Raw genomic sequence first — 16083 nt, 5'->3', positions numbered from 1 at the left:
AAGCCAGCCGTTCCGAGAACGAACATTATCCCATCAGGATAAAATTCGCCCCGGGCGGGAATCGAACCCGCGGCCTAGTACTTCCTCTAAGGAAGATCCAATTGTATACTCCCTCTGTTTATAAGTTTCATTCCTCTGTGCTCTTCAATTTCCTAGCAATCCTAACCTAAGTCAACGCGACCTCATTTGAAGTCAGAATGTCAGAAGTTTTTGTAAGAATAAATTCGAAGAAAATGGTGAAACTTATTACTTACTACCAAAACGAAATAGAAAAGAAACAGAACGGTGTAGGTGGTGTCGGTTAATTGGTTACCCACTGCAGGTACTTTGGATGAGGAAAAAAAATCTTCTTATGTACCTACTCAAAGTTTCATGGGATGACGACGAAAACAACAATAATAATATATGGCCCATAGTGAACAATGCATTATTAGAAGTTCACAAAATTTTACCTCTTTTCCTCAAAACTCTTCCAACCTTTGGTCAAAAAAAATCCTTGAAACCTCGTTAATTTACCTAGTCCTAATATCTACTTTACATAGTGTTTACCAAAAATTAATGATGAAGAAGTAGGTAACTAAATAAAATAAATAAATTGAGCTTTCGAATTTACGGCACTATGGGAAGGTAAAAAATTACTTTTCCATGTTCGTAAGATGTCCGATGAAAATGGATTTGCTTCGAATCTGTACCCACCTACGCTACCGTCCCAGATGTTTGTATTCCATCATAACAAGTAGAATTGAATTCCATCACATGAAAAAAAAAAGTTTACACTCGAACATTTTAGAAAAATATTTGAAAATTGACCTTATTTCCGCATGGCATCTCTCATACTTGATTTTCGAAAGCTGCCCCTGTTGGAAATTTTCTGGTGTCGAAGGTTCTGTAGCGTCAATTCTTCGCTGGTTCGAATACGACCGGAGGAATAAAGTGTGACTGATTCTTCTTGTCCTCCAGACCGGCTGAACTTGATCTTGAAACTGGTTTGACTTTGGTTCCGGTGGAGCATCGTGTGCGAGGAGCTTTCTAAGATCGTGGCCCGTCGGGAGTAATCGTTCGATGTTCGCATCACGTGACTCGACATTGACATGTCCTCTTCGTGCACTGGGAACGAAAATAAACGGATCAGGATTTAATACCTACCTAAAAAAATAACAAAGGTTAATGCGAAGGGCATCCACTCTTAATGTAGCCAAAACCAAATGCCACTCTAAAACAATCAACCTAGTTAAGGCTGATTGAGAACTGACGAAAAATGCCGACCCCGTCTGTACACGGGAAAAGGCGAAGAAGAAGGATTTTAATACCTACTGTATTTTGTGCATCTAAAAACTGGTCACAGCAGAATATATAGTGGTGCCCTTTTTGTCTCAGGCTCGAACCTGATTCAACTGAGAGATCTAGTTTGAGACACAAAAGGCCTTCACTGTATTCTACTGAGGTCAATTTTTAGAATTACCGCCACCTGTTCAAGTATTCATACTTTGGTTACCCTTATGAAGTCCGAATAGGACTAAAAAGTCCGTTTACCCCAGCAGTCTAAATAAGGTGTCGTATATTTGATAGGATAATATCATGTTTACCTTGTGCCTATGCACAATTATTGTACAATGTACATACATTACTTATATCCAAGGTAAATAATATCAGCCTACAAATCCCTCTCTCTCATATTTCAAAAGGGTATGTATTTTCAAAAGTTAATCATGATTTTCATGAATGAAAAAAAAAAGACATGAAATATATTGGAACGAAAATCCTCACAAATTAAAATTCTAGCTCAAGAGCTTTCTCCCAGAGCTTTCTAAAGAAAACATACTCATGGTTAATAGGGAGATGGTATGAAATACACAAATAGGCAGGTCCGTAACAAGGATTTCAACGAGGGGGGGATCAAGGATCCGAACAGTGGCTATATTTTGGTAGGGACAGAGCCGTTTTTAAGGGGAAGGGGGCGCTATGGTCCGCCCTCCCCATTCCAGCTTCATTTATTGTAGGCCAGCCTCCAAAAATTTGGAGCATCCTGCTCCCTAGGTACCCTCGAAAAAATCCTGGGTACGACCCTGGGTGGAAGGGTGGATGTTCCAATTTATAGGCTTCTCCCCCTCTCTCTGGTAGAACATATATTATTGTCCCTACGGTCTTCCTCTCCTTCTGTCTTGCTCTGCCTCCCTCCCACTCTCTTTCTCTCTCTCTCTCTCTTCAACTTAGAATATTTTGCCCCCACTGATCCCTCCCTCTCTCCCCCCTCCAACTTAGAATATATTTCCCCTACTGACCCCTCCTTCTTCTTTCTCCCTACCTCCCCCTCCAACTTAGAATATGTGTCCCCTACTGTCGCCTTGTCACTTTAAATTGGGTTTCTCTCTCTCTCGTTTCAATTTAATAAACTATCAATCAGAACCCTGCATGCTGAGTTGAAGAAAACTTGCTGACATTTTACACTCTATAAGTTACTATGTCCATGAGGATAATCGACAGGGTCTAGTGGGCAGACACGACTCACTTCTGTGTCAATAATTTACGATGGGTCGTGCGGACCCTATATAACTTTGCTCTTATTTTTGAGAAAAGTTTTGCTCAATTTATATGCAATAATTTACGATGGGTCGTGCGGACCCTATATAACTTTGCTCTTATTTTTGAGAAAAGTTTTGCTCAATTTATATAGGTAATTCTGTTACCGGCAATTATACACATGCTACGAAGGGAAAGTAAGAGCAATAATTTACGATGGGTCGTGCGGACCCTATATAACTTTGCTCTTATTTTTGAGAAAAGTTTTGCTCAATTTATATAGGTAATTCTGCTACCGGCAATTATACACATGCTACGAAGGGAAAGTAAGATTGCGAAATTTTCTGTACCTGGGCAAAATAGAGCGATTTATCGATTGAGTTGATCGTAAGAAAAATTAGCGTGTGACGTGTCCAGTTTTACCAGGCAGTCTTGAAGTTTAGAAAAACTCCTTTCCTGAAACACAATATTTAGAAGAGGTGTTTCTAGCCTTCAAAGATTGTTGGGGTCAAAATAATAATAGGTACCTAATAAACTTCAAGATAGTGTTGACTATTTTGGGGTTTAATACCTAGTTGTCGATTGGATTGGAACACATCGCATGCCTTTAGACACACTCCTTTTGTCAAGGTATGGAAGGTTATAGGGATCAATAAAATTTAATTTTAAGAAACCATTTACTGATGATTTTGTAACCTAGACAGGTAAAGCTTCTAGAACTAGACTTTAGCAGTTGACAGGTCTGCCTTTTGGGGTTTAATACCTAGTTGTCGATTGGATTGGAACACATCGCATGCCTTTAGACACACTCCTTTTGTCAAGGTATGGAAGGTTAAAGGGATCAATAAAATTTAATTTTAAGAAACCATTTACCGATGATTTTGTAACCTAGACAGGTAAAGCTTCTAGAACTAGACTTTAGCAGTTGAAAGGTCTGCTTTTCACATGGAAGAATTTGAAAATACATAAAAATTAATGTAATAGAAAGTAAAAAGTAGTTCAAACACTTTAGGAAAGTACCTACGTTTTATTTCGTCTCTCCTTCCCTTTCTCTTACTTTTGCCATCGAAAGCGTTGGTGTTTTTTTTCTTCTCTTTTCTTTCTTTTTTTTCCCTTCTTTTTCACTTTTCTTTTGTCTTGTCTTTATTACCTTTATCCTTGAAGTTAAAGTTGGTTAGCCTCAGACACCTACGTTTTACTTTAAATTATCAATTCTCTCTCTCACCTCTCCCTCAATGTAATAGAAAGTAAAAAGTAGTTCAAACACTTTAGGAAAGTACGTTTTATTTTGTCTCTCCTTCCCTTTCTCTTACTTTTGCCATCGAAAGCGTTGGTGTTTTTTTTCTTCTCTTTTCTTTATTTTTTTCCCTTCTTTTTCACTTTTCTTTTGTCTTGTCTTTATTACCTTTATCCTTGAAGTTAAAGTTGGTTAGCCTCAGACACCTACGTTTTACTTTAAATTATCAATTCTCTCTCTCACCTCTCCATCTCTCTCCCCTCTCCCTCTCTCTCTTCTTGCACTTCCTCTAAGGAAGATCCAATTGTATACTCCCTCTGTTTATAAGTTTCATTCCTCTGTGCTCTTCAATTTCCTAGCAATCCTAACCCAAGTCAACGCGACCTCATTTGAAGTCAGAATGTCAGAAGTTTTTGTAAGAATACTCGTAAATTCGAAGAAAATGGTGAAACTTATTACTTACTACCAAAACGAAATAGAAAAGAAACAGAACGGTGTAGGTGGTTTCGGTTAATGGGTTACCCACTGCAGGTACTTTGGATGAGGAAAAAAATCTTCTTATGTACCTACGGTTTTCTCTGTTAATAATGGTTAAAAAATCCCAAAGTCCAACAGCTGTAGTCGTTGCATCCTAAAGTTTCAAGGTTTTAATATCACCAATCACCACACTTGATTGCACCCAAGAGAACTTTATAGGTACCTACCTACCATACCTTCTGTCTGGAATTGTTATTATGGCCATTATAAATGTGTTAGTTGTTAATTGTGTTAGTGGAACAATGTACCTATAGATCTACATAGAGAATCTCCATCTTGAAAAAGTTCGTCCAGTTCAGACTTATGTGGCGTATGGTACAGGTGGGCCAATAAATGGTACGTTTTTTAGGTGGGCGAATGATTGGTACACTTACCCTATTTACTTGCTCAACTGATTTTTTTGTTTCTTTTTCTTGCAAAAATTTGAGTGTTTTACCGGCGTTTTTATTTCATAACAATGAAACAACTGATAGATTAGACTCGTGTGGTCGGCGTCGTAGCATGCCGATCCCGTAGTATGTCTCTCATCAGAGGGGCGAAAAGAGACACAATTGATGTTTATGATGTTTTTGACGGGGATAACATAGATAAAATAGACACATAGGTTTGGAAATGTTATGATAAGTGTACTAGTGTACAGAAGTTGAGAATTATCTAGCACCACATGTTTCTGACACATTTCATGGAAAAGCTCAACAACTTACTGTTGTGAACATAAATGTGTGAGTAGATATAATAATTATGTACTTAGATCTACATAAATATGACATGTGTACATATATGTGTAACAAACATTATTTATCTGCTAGAAAGTTTACTCAACATGGTTGACTACGACTAATTCAATCAAAAGTAGACCAACCGTCCGGTATTAGTTGTGGTGAAATAAAATCTGTGGGGCACTATCAGGCCCCTCTAGGGACCCCAAAGATCCGATTACACTTTTTTTTCATTCTTTTTCTTATGAGCAAGTTCTATTGTTTTCCTATTTGCCTACCTACTTTTTTCATTTAAATCTGACAAACAGTTCGGGAATTAGGTACTGGCGAACAAACAAACAAGTCGAACAACAAAAACAAGACAGACCAACCAAAATGTAAAAAAATATACGAATGAAAACTTATAAATCACTTCATTTGTTCAATTATTTGTTTGAAATTCTGCTGATAAAGTAGTCAATATTCACAAAATACCTACGCTACGTGTGTAAATAATAATATACCTATTACCTACCTACAAACCTAAATAGGTACCTATTTACTTTCTTTTTGCGTTTCATTATTTAGTATTTTAAAGGTTCGTTTCATGGTTTCGTCCTTGGCCTCTCTTCTTCTTCTTTGTCTTCTTCTTCTTCTTTGTCTGCTTCTTCTTTTTATTTACAAAATATGAAGTCATTTGGACAAACAAAAACTGCGGTTGTTGTGCGGTAGACAGTTAGGTACCGTACCTATTTAATACAACATATTGTATAACTAGGTAAGTATAGTACCTACATCATTACATATGTACCTATTTACTTTCTTTTTGTGTTTCATTATTTAGTATTTTAGAGGTTCGTTTCATGGTTTCGTCCTTGGCCTCTCTTCTTCTTCTTCTTTGTCTTCTTCTTCTAATAGGTTCTTCTTCTTCTTCTTCTTCTTCTTTGTCTGCTTTTTCTTTTTTTTTAAGAGGTTCGACAGAGGGAACTGTAACTGCTATGTTCTTATCGTCCAAAATCGAAGAGAGAAGGAAGACAGGAGGGAACTGTAACTGCTATGGTCTTATCGTCCCGAAATCGAAGAGAGAAGGAAGACAGGATAGGAGAAAGCCAGCCGTTCCGAGAACGAACTTTATACCATCAGGATAAAATCCGCCCCGGGCGGGAATCGAACCCACGGCCTAGCGCTTACAAGGCAGACGCGCTACCAACTAAGCTAACTAGGCTGGCTTTCTTCTTCTAATAAGTATTTATAAATGGAAATACTTACTATGATGCATTGACGTATGAGGTGGTGATGTTACCCTGTATCTACCCGGGAGAACGGAAGACCCTGTTTCACTCAATAGAACAGCCATACTCCTGAAAATCAAAGGAAAAATAAAAATACCATTGTAAGAACGATATTAGGAAATTAGCAGTGATAGCTTGTTGAAATGCACCAGTTCCTTATGTATCACTGAAGTTAAACAACGTTGCGCATGGTTAGTGTCCCTGTGGGTGACAATCTGTGAAATCGCGTGCTGCTGGCTTTTCTCGGTCTCATTCCAACTGGAAAATACACCTCTACTGTACCTATTACTATGTAAATACGTATACATATTTGAATACCAAATTTCCAAAATAATTAGGACCAGAGATATAAGTGTTTTTGTCTGGAAAAACCCTTAGGTGGGCGAATAAATGGTACACTTACCCTACCTCCTATCTAACAAGAAAATAATATCTGATATTCCTGCTTGCCCTAAATTGTATACCTACAGGGTGATAGTCATAATCATACGAGTAGGTATATTATAACAGGTTGCCAACCACGTGAAATGAAAAAATAGTAAGCTGGTAAGAACAACGACAGAATGTAGATAATCATACGAGTAGGTATATTATAACAGGTTGCCAACCACGTGAAATGAAAAAATAGTAAGCTGGTAAGAACAACGACAGAATGTACCTACATTGTACATTGTACAATGTTACCTACATGTAGGTACCTACATAATCGTTTTGCTAATCATGAACCAAGGGGCAATTCTTATGAACGCCGTATAACTTGTTGAGTATGCAATGTGCAATACATAAAACATTAGTATTAGTGGAGATGTCATCTTTTCCTTTTTGTGTAGGTGGAGTAAGTAGGTACCTACATTATTATGAAGACCAAAGTAGGAAGGTATTTCCATTTCCCTAGCTTCTTATGTAGGTATTAGATGATATTATTAATCATGTTGGTACCTACCTAATTACGTAATTCGATAAAGTACCTAAGACCTATAAAAAAAAAACACTTTTTATTTTTCTAAATAATTATTCCTTCCATTATTGATTGAGCAAGATTTCATTATTCCTAGGTATATTATTATGCTCTCCCTCGTAATAATGTAGATATTCTAATTTTATTTAGTTTGGAAAGCAGTTTGGCAACATTTGTGCATAAAATTGCAAGCATTCTATTTTTATGGTGGTATCTCTGGTTACGTAAATGCTGGGCAACGCTTTCTATGCAATAATATTTACGCTCCCTCGTAATAATGTAGATATTCTAATTTTATTTAGTTTGGAAAGCAGTTTGGCAACATTTGTGCATAAAATTGCAAGCATTCTATATTTATGGTGGTATCTCTGGTTACGTAAATGCTGGGCAACGCTTTCTATGCAATAATATTTACATTTTTTAATATTATTATTATTTCATTGTTCTTTTTATTTACAAAATATGAAGTCATTTGGACAAACAAAAACTGCGGTTGTTGTGCGGTAGACAGTTAGGTACCGTACCTATTTAATACATATTGTATAACTAGGTAAGTATAGTACCTACATCATTACATATGTACCTATTTACTTTCTTTTTGCGTTTCATTATTTAGTATTTTAAAGGTTCGTTTCATGGTTTCGTCCTTGGCCTCTCTTCTTCTTCTTCTTCTTCTTTGTCTTCTTCTTCTTCTTCTTCTTCTTCTTTGTCTGCTTCTTCTTTTTTTTAAGAGGTTTGACAGAGGGAACTGTAACTGCTATGTTCTTATCGTCCAAAATCGAAGAGAGAAGGAAGACAGGATAGGAGAAAGCCAGCCGTTCCGAGAACGAACTTTATCCCATCAGGATAAAACCCACGGCCTAGCGCTTACAAGGCAGACGCGCTACCAACTAAGCTAACTGGCTTTCTTCTTCTAATAAGTAGCACTCTTAAAATTTGTAGCCAAAACCAAATGCCACCCTAAAACAATCAACCTAGTTAAGGCTGATTGAGAGCTGACGAAAAATGCCGATCCCGTCTGTACACGGGACAAGGCGAAGAAGAAGGATTTAATACCTACTGTATTTTGTGCATCTAAAAACTGGCCACAGCAGAATATAGTGGTGGCCTTTTTGTCTCAGGCTCGAACCTGATTCGACTGAGAGATCTAGTTTGAGACACAAAAGGCCTTCTAGTTTGAGACACTGTATTCTACTGAGGTCAATTTTTAGAATTACCGCCACCTGTTCAAGTATTCATACTTTGGTTACCCTTATGAAGTCCGAATAGGACTAAAAAGTCCGTTTACCCCAGCATTCTAAATAAGGTGTCGTATATTTGATAGGATAATATCATGTTTACCTTGTGCCTATGCACAATTATTATACAATGTACATAGATTACTTATATCCAAGGTAAATAATATCAGCCTACAAATCCCTCTCTCTCATATTTCAAAAGGGTAGGTATATATATATTATTCCTAGAATTTGACAAGTTCGTCAAATCAGGGCAATGGCAATGGCATGTGCCTAGAAAAATATTACCTACAATATGAATTCAAATTGGGTTAGGTACCTCCCAATGAAATTCAAAAATAGAAAAATTTAAATGGGAAACACTAATAACAGGTAGGTAGGTAGTACCTACCTAGAATACCTAGATAACATTGAACTGAGAACTGATGAAAAAAAAAAAAACATTCAAGGAACCATTTTCATTTCTAGCCAATTACGTGAAATAAATACAAAATAAATGGGATATTATAATATGATGTAGGAGGATTTTCTAACTACCTAACATGTTACTCTAACTAACTAGTTTGTTAGATGATATAGATAATATCTTTGATACCTAATTAGCTAATTACACCTAAATAAAGTATGTAGACGAGAATAATTGAGATATTTTACCTCTAGGTAAGTTACTAGCTGAATTATCTATCTCTCCCTCCCTCTCCCTCCCTCTCCCTCTCTCTTCACTTTATAAATCATCTATCATCTCTATTGTTTTCCTACAAAGTTTCAATGCCATCTATCTATCCAATTTATCTGTCTCTCTCCCTCTCCCTCTCTCTTCACTTTATAAATCATCTATCATCTCTATTGTTTTCCTACAAAGTTTCAATGCCATCTATCTATCTATCCAATTTATCTATGCTATCTGCTATCTAAACAGAATCATTTTTCGAAAATAACTAACTTACCCATCCAGGACTGTTGAAAAATATCGTGGGTAGAAAAAGAAGGAAAAATCATAGGCAACTATAACTATAGGTATACCTACTCCCATTCACTGAATAATCTAATATACAGGGTGCGCCAGGAAAACACTGACAACGGCTCAGGGTAGGTAGACCTCTTCATTTCCAACAAGGTTCTGTGGGTCATTTTCCTAACTTCGCTTTCGTTTCCGAGAAATGTCCAAAAAACCACATTAAAAAAAAAATGCTGACCTTGTGTCAGTTTTTAGGTCATAACTTTTTCTTTTTAATCGTATAAACTGTTTTTGTTAAAACCAAGAGCCAGAGCACAAAATTTTGATCCGAATAGACTTGATCTCCGATTTCCAAAGGTTTCAGGGACCTGATCTCCGATTTCCAAACTGACACGAGGTCAGCATTTTTTTTAAATGTGGTTTTTTGGACATTTCTCGAAGCCGAAGTTAGGAAAATGACCCATGCACAGAACCTTGTTGGAAATGATGAGGTCTACCTACTCTGAGCCGTTGTCAGTGTTTTTCTGGCGCACCCTGTATAAAAATGAATATTTGTTTGTATGTGTGTTTGTTCGAACTTTATGCCTGACCAAACCGCTCAACCGATTGCTATGAAACTTTGTCAACTTATTGCTTGCACTCCCGTGAAGGTTATAGGCTATTTTCCGGTTCGTTTTTGTTAATCCACGCCGAGCAAGACCACTAAATGGATGAGTGACATAGATCGACCATGCCTTAAGGGTTTACTATCACTCCCGTGAAGGTTATAGGCTATTTTCCGGTTCGTTTTTGTTAATCCACGCCGAGCAAGACCACTAAATGGATGAGTGACATAGATCGGCCATGCCTTAAGGGTTTACTATCCGAAATCCGTCGCTTCGCTCCGTCGCTTCGCTCCGGATTTCTGATAGTAAACCCTTAAGCGACGGATTTCGGCTAGTTAGTTACGTACTCTGTAGAAGCGTAGCTTAGGTAGGTACTATTATTATCTACATACTTTTGAAGATACTTGATAGCAAATTACATATATAGGTAATTATGTAGTTACCTACATGATAAATAGAAAAAGACCAATATACCTACCTCCTATCTAACAAGAAAATAATATCTGATATTCCTGCTTGCCCTAAATAGTATACCTACAGGGTGATATTCATAATCATACGAGTAGGTATATTATAACAGGTTGCCAACCACGTGAAATGAAAAAATGGTACCTAAGCTGGTAAGAACAACGACAGAATGTACCTACATTGTACAATGTTACCTACATGTACATAATCGTTTTGCTAATCATGAACCAAGGGGCAATTCTTATGAACGCCGTATAACTTGTTGAGTATGCAATGTGCAATACATAAAACATTAGTATTAGTGGAGATGTCATCTTTTCCTTTTTGTGTAGGTAGAGTAAGTAGGTACCTACATTAGGTATTATGAAGACCAAAGTAGGAAGGTATTTCCCTAGCTTCTTAGGTAGGTATTAGATGATATTATTAATCATGTTGGTACCTACCTAATTACGTAATTCGATAAAGTACGTAAGACCTATTGCAATGTGCAATACATAAAACATTAGTATTAGTGGAGATGTCATCTTTTCCTTTTTGTGTAGGTAGAGTAAGTAGGTACCTACATTATTATGAAGACCAAAGTAGGAAGGTATTTCCCTAGCTTCTTAGGTAGGTATTAGATGATATTATTAATCATGTTGGTACCTACCTAATTACGTAATTCGATAAAGTACGTAAGACCTATACGAGCTTGTATAGGCAGCATACATTAAATTTATCGGATTTATACCTATCTGCAATTCTGCATAATAAAATTATGGGTAGTTCTATTTAGGTTATAGGAAAAGTCATAGGTTTATACCTAGGTACCTTCGGCTAGCAATAAAATATTATACTTAATAATAGGTGGGCACTGGGTACCTGTAACTACAAAAGTAGAAAATTGAGCATCCAAGTTTGTTTGACAGAGATTTAACGTCACTGTATAGCTGCTAAGATCTTTGTTGACGGGGATTTTACCCTCCATTCGGCAACAAACTACCCACCTACTCACTGTAATTTCACCTAGCAGGTGTATGTACGTTTTTGTACCTCCTCTTATCTGTAATAGTAAATTCGTCTTTATTTCAGCCTGCAAATTTACTTTCCAATAAATTTTACCTACCAGCCTAATCTCAATACGAGTAAATGAGAAATCACATACATTTCAAAAAGGTCGAGCTTGTATAGGCAGCATACATTAAATTTATCGGATTTATACCTATCTGCAATTCTGCATAATAAAATTATGGGTAGTTCTATTTATGTAGGTTATAGGAAAAGTCATAGGTTTATACCTAGGTACTCAAATATTTGAAAACTTTTCAGAATGATTTAAACTGTCTCACTGTGTCTCACCCACAATCATGTTCAGAATTCTACCAATTATCATATAAGTCAGCTCCCATGGCGTAGTGGTCACTGCGCTCGCCTTGCACGCGGGAGATCCGGGTTTGATTTCCGGCGGGGTCAAGAAATTTGTATCATACAAATGATTGATTCTGTGACTGGCTCCAATTATCATATAAGTCAGCTCCCATGGCGTAGTGGTCACTGCGCTCGCCTTGCACGCGGGAGATCCGGGTTTGATTCCCGGCGGGGTCAAGAAATTTGCATCATGCAAATGATTGATTCCGTGACTGGCTGTTGCGGGGCCCACTCAGCCTCGTAAGGAAAATGAGTAGCTATGACATATAAATGCGCATAGCGACCGGTGCCAGCATGGTAGGTAAACATTGGATTATAGGATTATTGAGATATTGGGAAAATCCTACAATGCTGCAGTGAGCACCAAAATTGTGACATAATAACACAAACTGCATTTACATTACATTTACATATACGTGAGCCAGCGGCGATAGCACTTTGAATGCACTAGTTCCCTATGGATCACTGAAGTTAAGTTGGGTTGGCATCCAGGTGGGTGAAATTTTTCGCTTATTACTGGCTTTTACCTGCCCCACTCAGGCTGGGTGAGGTTAATGTGAGGAGAGAATTGCTATATTCGGTTGATATTTACTTGCTCAACTGATTTTTTTTCTTGTTCTTGCAAAAATTTTAATTTCATAGAGTTTTACCGGCGTTTTTATTTCATAGCAATGAAACAACTGCTACATTAGACTCGTGTGGTCTGACCGGTGCCCAGCATGGTAGGTAAACATTGGATTTTAGGATTATTGAGATATTGGGAAAATCCTTCAATGCTGCAGTGAGCACCAAAATTGTGACATAATAACACAAAGAAACTGCATTTACATTTACATATACGTGAGCCAGCGGCGATAGCACTTTGAATGCACCCGTTCCCTATGGATCACTGAAACTGAAGTTACCTAAGTTGGGTTGGCATCCAGGTGGGTGAAATTTTTCGCTTATTACTGGCTTTTACCTGCCCCACTCAGGCTAGGTGAGGTTAATGTGAGGAGAGAATTGCTATATTCGGTTTGTATCTACCCGGGAGAACGGAAGACCCTGTTTCACTCAATAGAACAGCCATACTCCTGAAAATCAAAGGAAAAATAAAAATACCATTATAAGAATAATATTAGGAAATTAGCAGTGATAGCTTGTTGAAATGCACCAGTTACCAGTTCCTTATGTATCACTGAAGTTTAACGTTGCGCATGGTTGGTACCCCGATGGGTGACCATCAGATCGCGTGCTGCTGGCTTTTCTCGGCCTCATTCCAACTGGAAAATACACCTCTACTGTACCTATTACTATGTAAATACGTATACATATTTGAATACCAAAAAAGCTTTAGGGGTGAACATTATAAAAAAATACCTTTACTTTGAGGTTTTTGTACAATTTAATGATGTAAATACCTAACACATAATTAGCTATTTACCTATGACTTGTGATGAAAAAAAGCCGTATCAACTGCTTTAGATAATATTTTCGGCAGCTTTATATTTAATATAAATATACCTGTCAAAAAAAAAAAAAAAAAAAAAAAAAAAAAAAAAAAAAAAAAAAAAAAAAAAAAAACTTTAACCTCGTAGAAAAAAGTTCCCCCTTGTAAATATTATGTTACATAGCTCCCCCCATAAAGCTTTCCACAGGGGACCCTCAAATTAAAAAAAAGTTTGCCTAATGCATTCCCGCAGTTTTTTTTTCTTTTTCTTCTTCTCCTTATTTTCCTTCCAAACTTGGGAAATACTCGTATGCATGGAATTCCAGCACATTTTCTGTCAAAAGAGTTTAGTGCCTTCATCTTTTATAACCTAGATTTTTTTTTTTAAATTGTAATTTGAAAATTGTAAATTTTACTGGAATTAAATCACGCCACTCCACTGATTTTAAGAACTCTTATCTTTACAGTCAGGTACAATCTAACAGTTATAATATTTATTAATGTTTCATTTCATGGCAACAATTAACAATACGTGTGCAAAACATACAATATCGATAAAGTTCTATATATTTTATTCCTAGAATTTGACAAGCTCGTCAAATCAGGGCAATGGCATGTGCCTAGAAAAATATTACCTACAATATGAATCCAAATTGGGTTAGGTACCTCCCAATGAAATTCAAAAATAGAAAAATTTTAATGGGAAACACTAATAACAGGTAGGTAGGTAGTTTCATGGCAACAATTAACAATACGTGTGCAAAACATACAATATCGATAAAGTTCTATATATTTTATTCCTAGAATTTGACAAGCTCGTTAAATCAGGGCAATGGCAATGGCATGTGCCTAGAAAAATATTACCTACAATATGAATTCAAATTGGGTGACCTCCCAATGAAATTCAAAAATAGAAAAATTTAAATGGGAAACACTAATGACAGGTAGTTAAAAAAAAAAAAAAAAATACATTGTGAAGGTAGGTAGGTAGGTAGGTGGGTACCTAAATATCAAATGCATGTTATCGTGAAATGCACTGATTGCAAAAGCCGATGGTAGATGAAATTGATGTCATATTATGTAGGTACCAGGTATACCTACTACATAATATTACCTACAGTACCTACCCTTACCTACAGTACCTACCTAACCTTGTTTCGGCACATAATCCTAAATGTGTTTTCCCATGTTTAACTTTATCGTCATTATCAAACAACTCTCAACGATTATTGCTTTAGGGAAACCAAGGTTCAAATCCTGGCGAGGTTCGGGATGAAAATTTAATTTTCCCAGTACCTACCTATTGATAAAATACGAGTATCGATACGTAATACCTAGGTACCTACATGGTTATTCGAGTAAATTTTAATCCTATTAATAGGTATGATTTTTACTGCAAAAACCAATGTGATGAGAGGACGCCGGACGGAGGATAAAGGGGAAATTTTCAAATTCATTATCATTCGAGAAGTAGCCAGGTATTTTTTAATTTTCATTTTCAATCTGGAAGTTGTAGGTAAATAATTCTCCCGTGCATTGTTGTTAGCACAGTAAGGTCAGATAGGCCTTGCTGTAAGTAATGAAAAGGCATTAATGAATAAAGCATGGAGAAATACGTATGTCAAGTTCCATAAAGGGATGGAATAGGACAGAGGTTCTCAATCTGTGGTACGTGAAGAGATTTGAGAACCCCATTTATGTATCTCGTAAATACAAAAAAAAACAACAACAAATAAACAAATCTGGTAACCCTAGTTGGGAGAGAAAAAATCTAGGTACCTACAATCAATGCACGAAAAAACTACAATTGTACTACAATTAAAAAAAAATTTCGCCTGCGGCGCTATCGCGCTATAATGTCTTTATTTAAACCCCAACACAAAATTAATGTTTGGTGATAGGCCAAAAGAACCTTGAGGTGTCAGATGGTACACAAAAGTTTGGGAACCTCTGGAATAGGGTTTTGGGAATAAGTACCTGCTAGGAAGTGAAGAGATTTGAGAACCCCATTTATGTATCTCGTAAATACAAAAAAAAAAAAACAAATCTGGTAACCCTAGTTGGGAGAGAAAAAAATCTAGGTACAATCAATGCACCAAAAAATTGTGACATTGTACTACAATTAACAAAAAATTTCGCCTGCGGCACTATAATGTCTTTATTTAAACCCCAAACCACACAAAATTCATGTTTGGTGATAGGCCAAAAAAACCTTGAGGTGTCAGATGATACACAAAAGTTTGGGAACCTCTGGAATAGGGTATTGGGAATAAGTACCTGCTAGGAAGTATTTTTTCCCTAAAAAAAAAAAAAAAAAAAAAAAAAAAAAAAAACAAAAACAAAAACAAATCTGGTAGCCCTAGTTGGGAGAGAAAAAATCTAGGTACCTACAATCAATGCACCAAAAAACTACAATTGTACTACAATTAACAAAAAATTTCGCCTGCGGCGCTATAATGTCTTCATTTAAACCCCAAACCACACAAAATTAATGTTTGGTGATAGGCCAAAAGAACCTTGAGGTGTCAGATGGTACACAAAAGTTTGGGCACCTCTGGAATAGGGTATTCGGAATAAGTACCTGCTAGGAAGTAAGGTAGGTACATATTGGGGATAAGAACTTGGGATATTATAAATGGGATATTCAGTCTATACCTTGATCCGAATAGACTTGATCTCCGATTTCCAAAGGTTTCAGGGACCTGATCTCCGATTTCCAAACTGACACAAGGTCAG

The 16083-nt window shown here is 36.7% G+C and overlaps 1 protein-coding gene across 1 annotated transcript in view; it reads right to left on the bottom strand.

Annotated features, from left to right (window-relative positions):
• Positions 1-118: 118 nt before the first annotated feature.
• Positions 119-16083, bottom strand: part of LOC103506845 (melanopsin-like) — a 77974-nt gene continuing 62009 nt past the window's right edge. The window contains exons 8-9 of the mRNA XM_026821814.1: positions 6262-6353; positions 119-1107 (exon numbers count right to left, since the gene is read on the bottom strand). Of these exons, the coding sequence (XP_026677615.1) occupies positions 812-1107; positions 6262-6353 (388 nt within the window). The 3' untranslated portion in view covers positions 119-811. The remainder of the gene's footprint in view (positions 1108-6261; positions 6354-16083) is intronic.

This window comes from Diaphorina citri, unplaced genomic scaffold, assembly GCF_000475195.1.
Source record: "Diaphorina citri unplaced genomic scaffold, Diaci psyllid genome assembly version 1.1 scaffold265, whole genome shotgun sequence".
Taxonomy (NCBI): domain Eukaryota; kingdom Metazoa; phylum Arthropoda; class Insecta; order Hemiptera; family Psyllidae; genus Diaphorina; species Diaphorina citri.
This window is presented reverse-complemented; position numbering and strand designations above follow the sequence as displayed.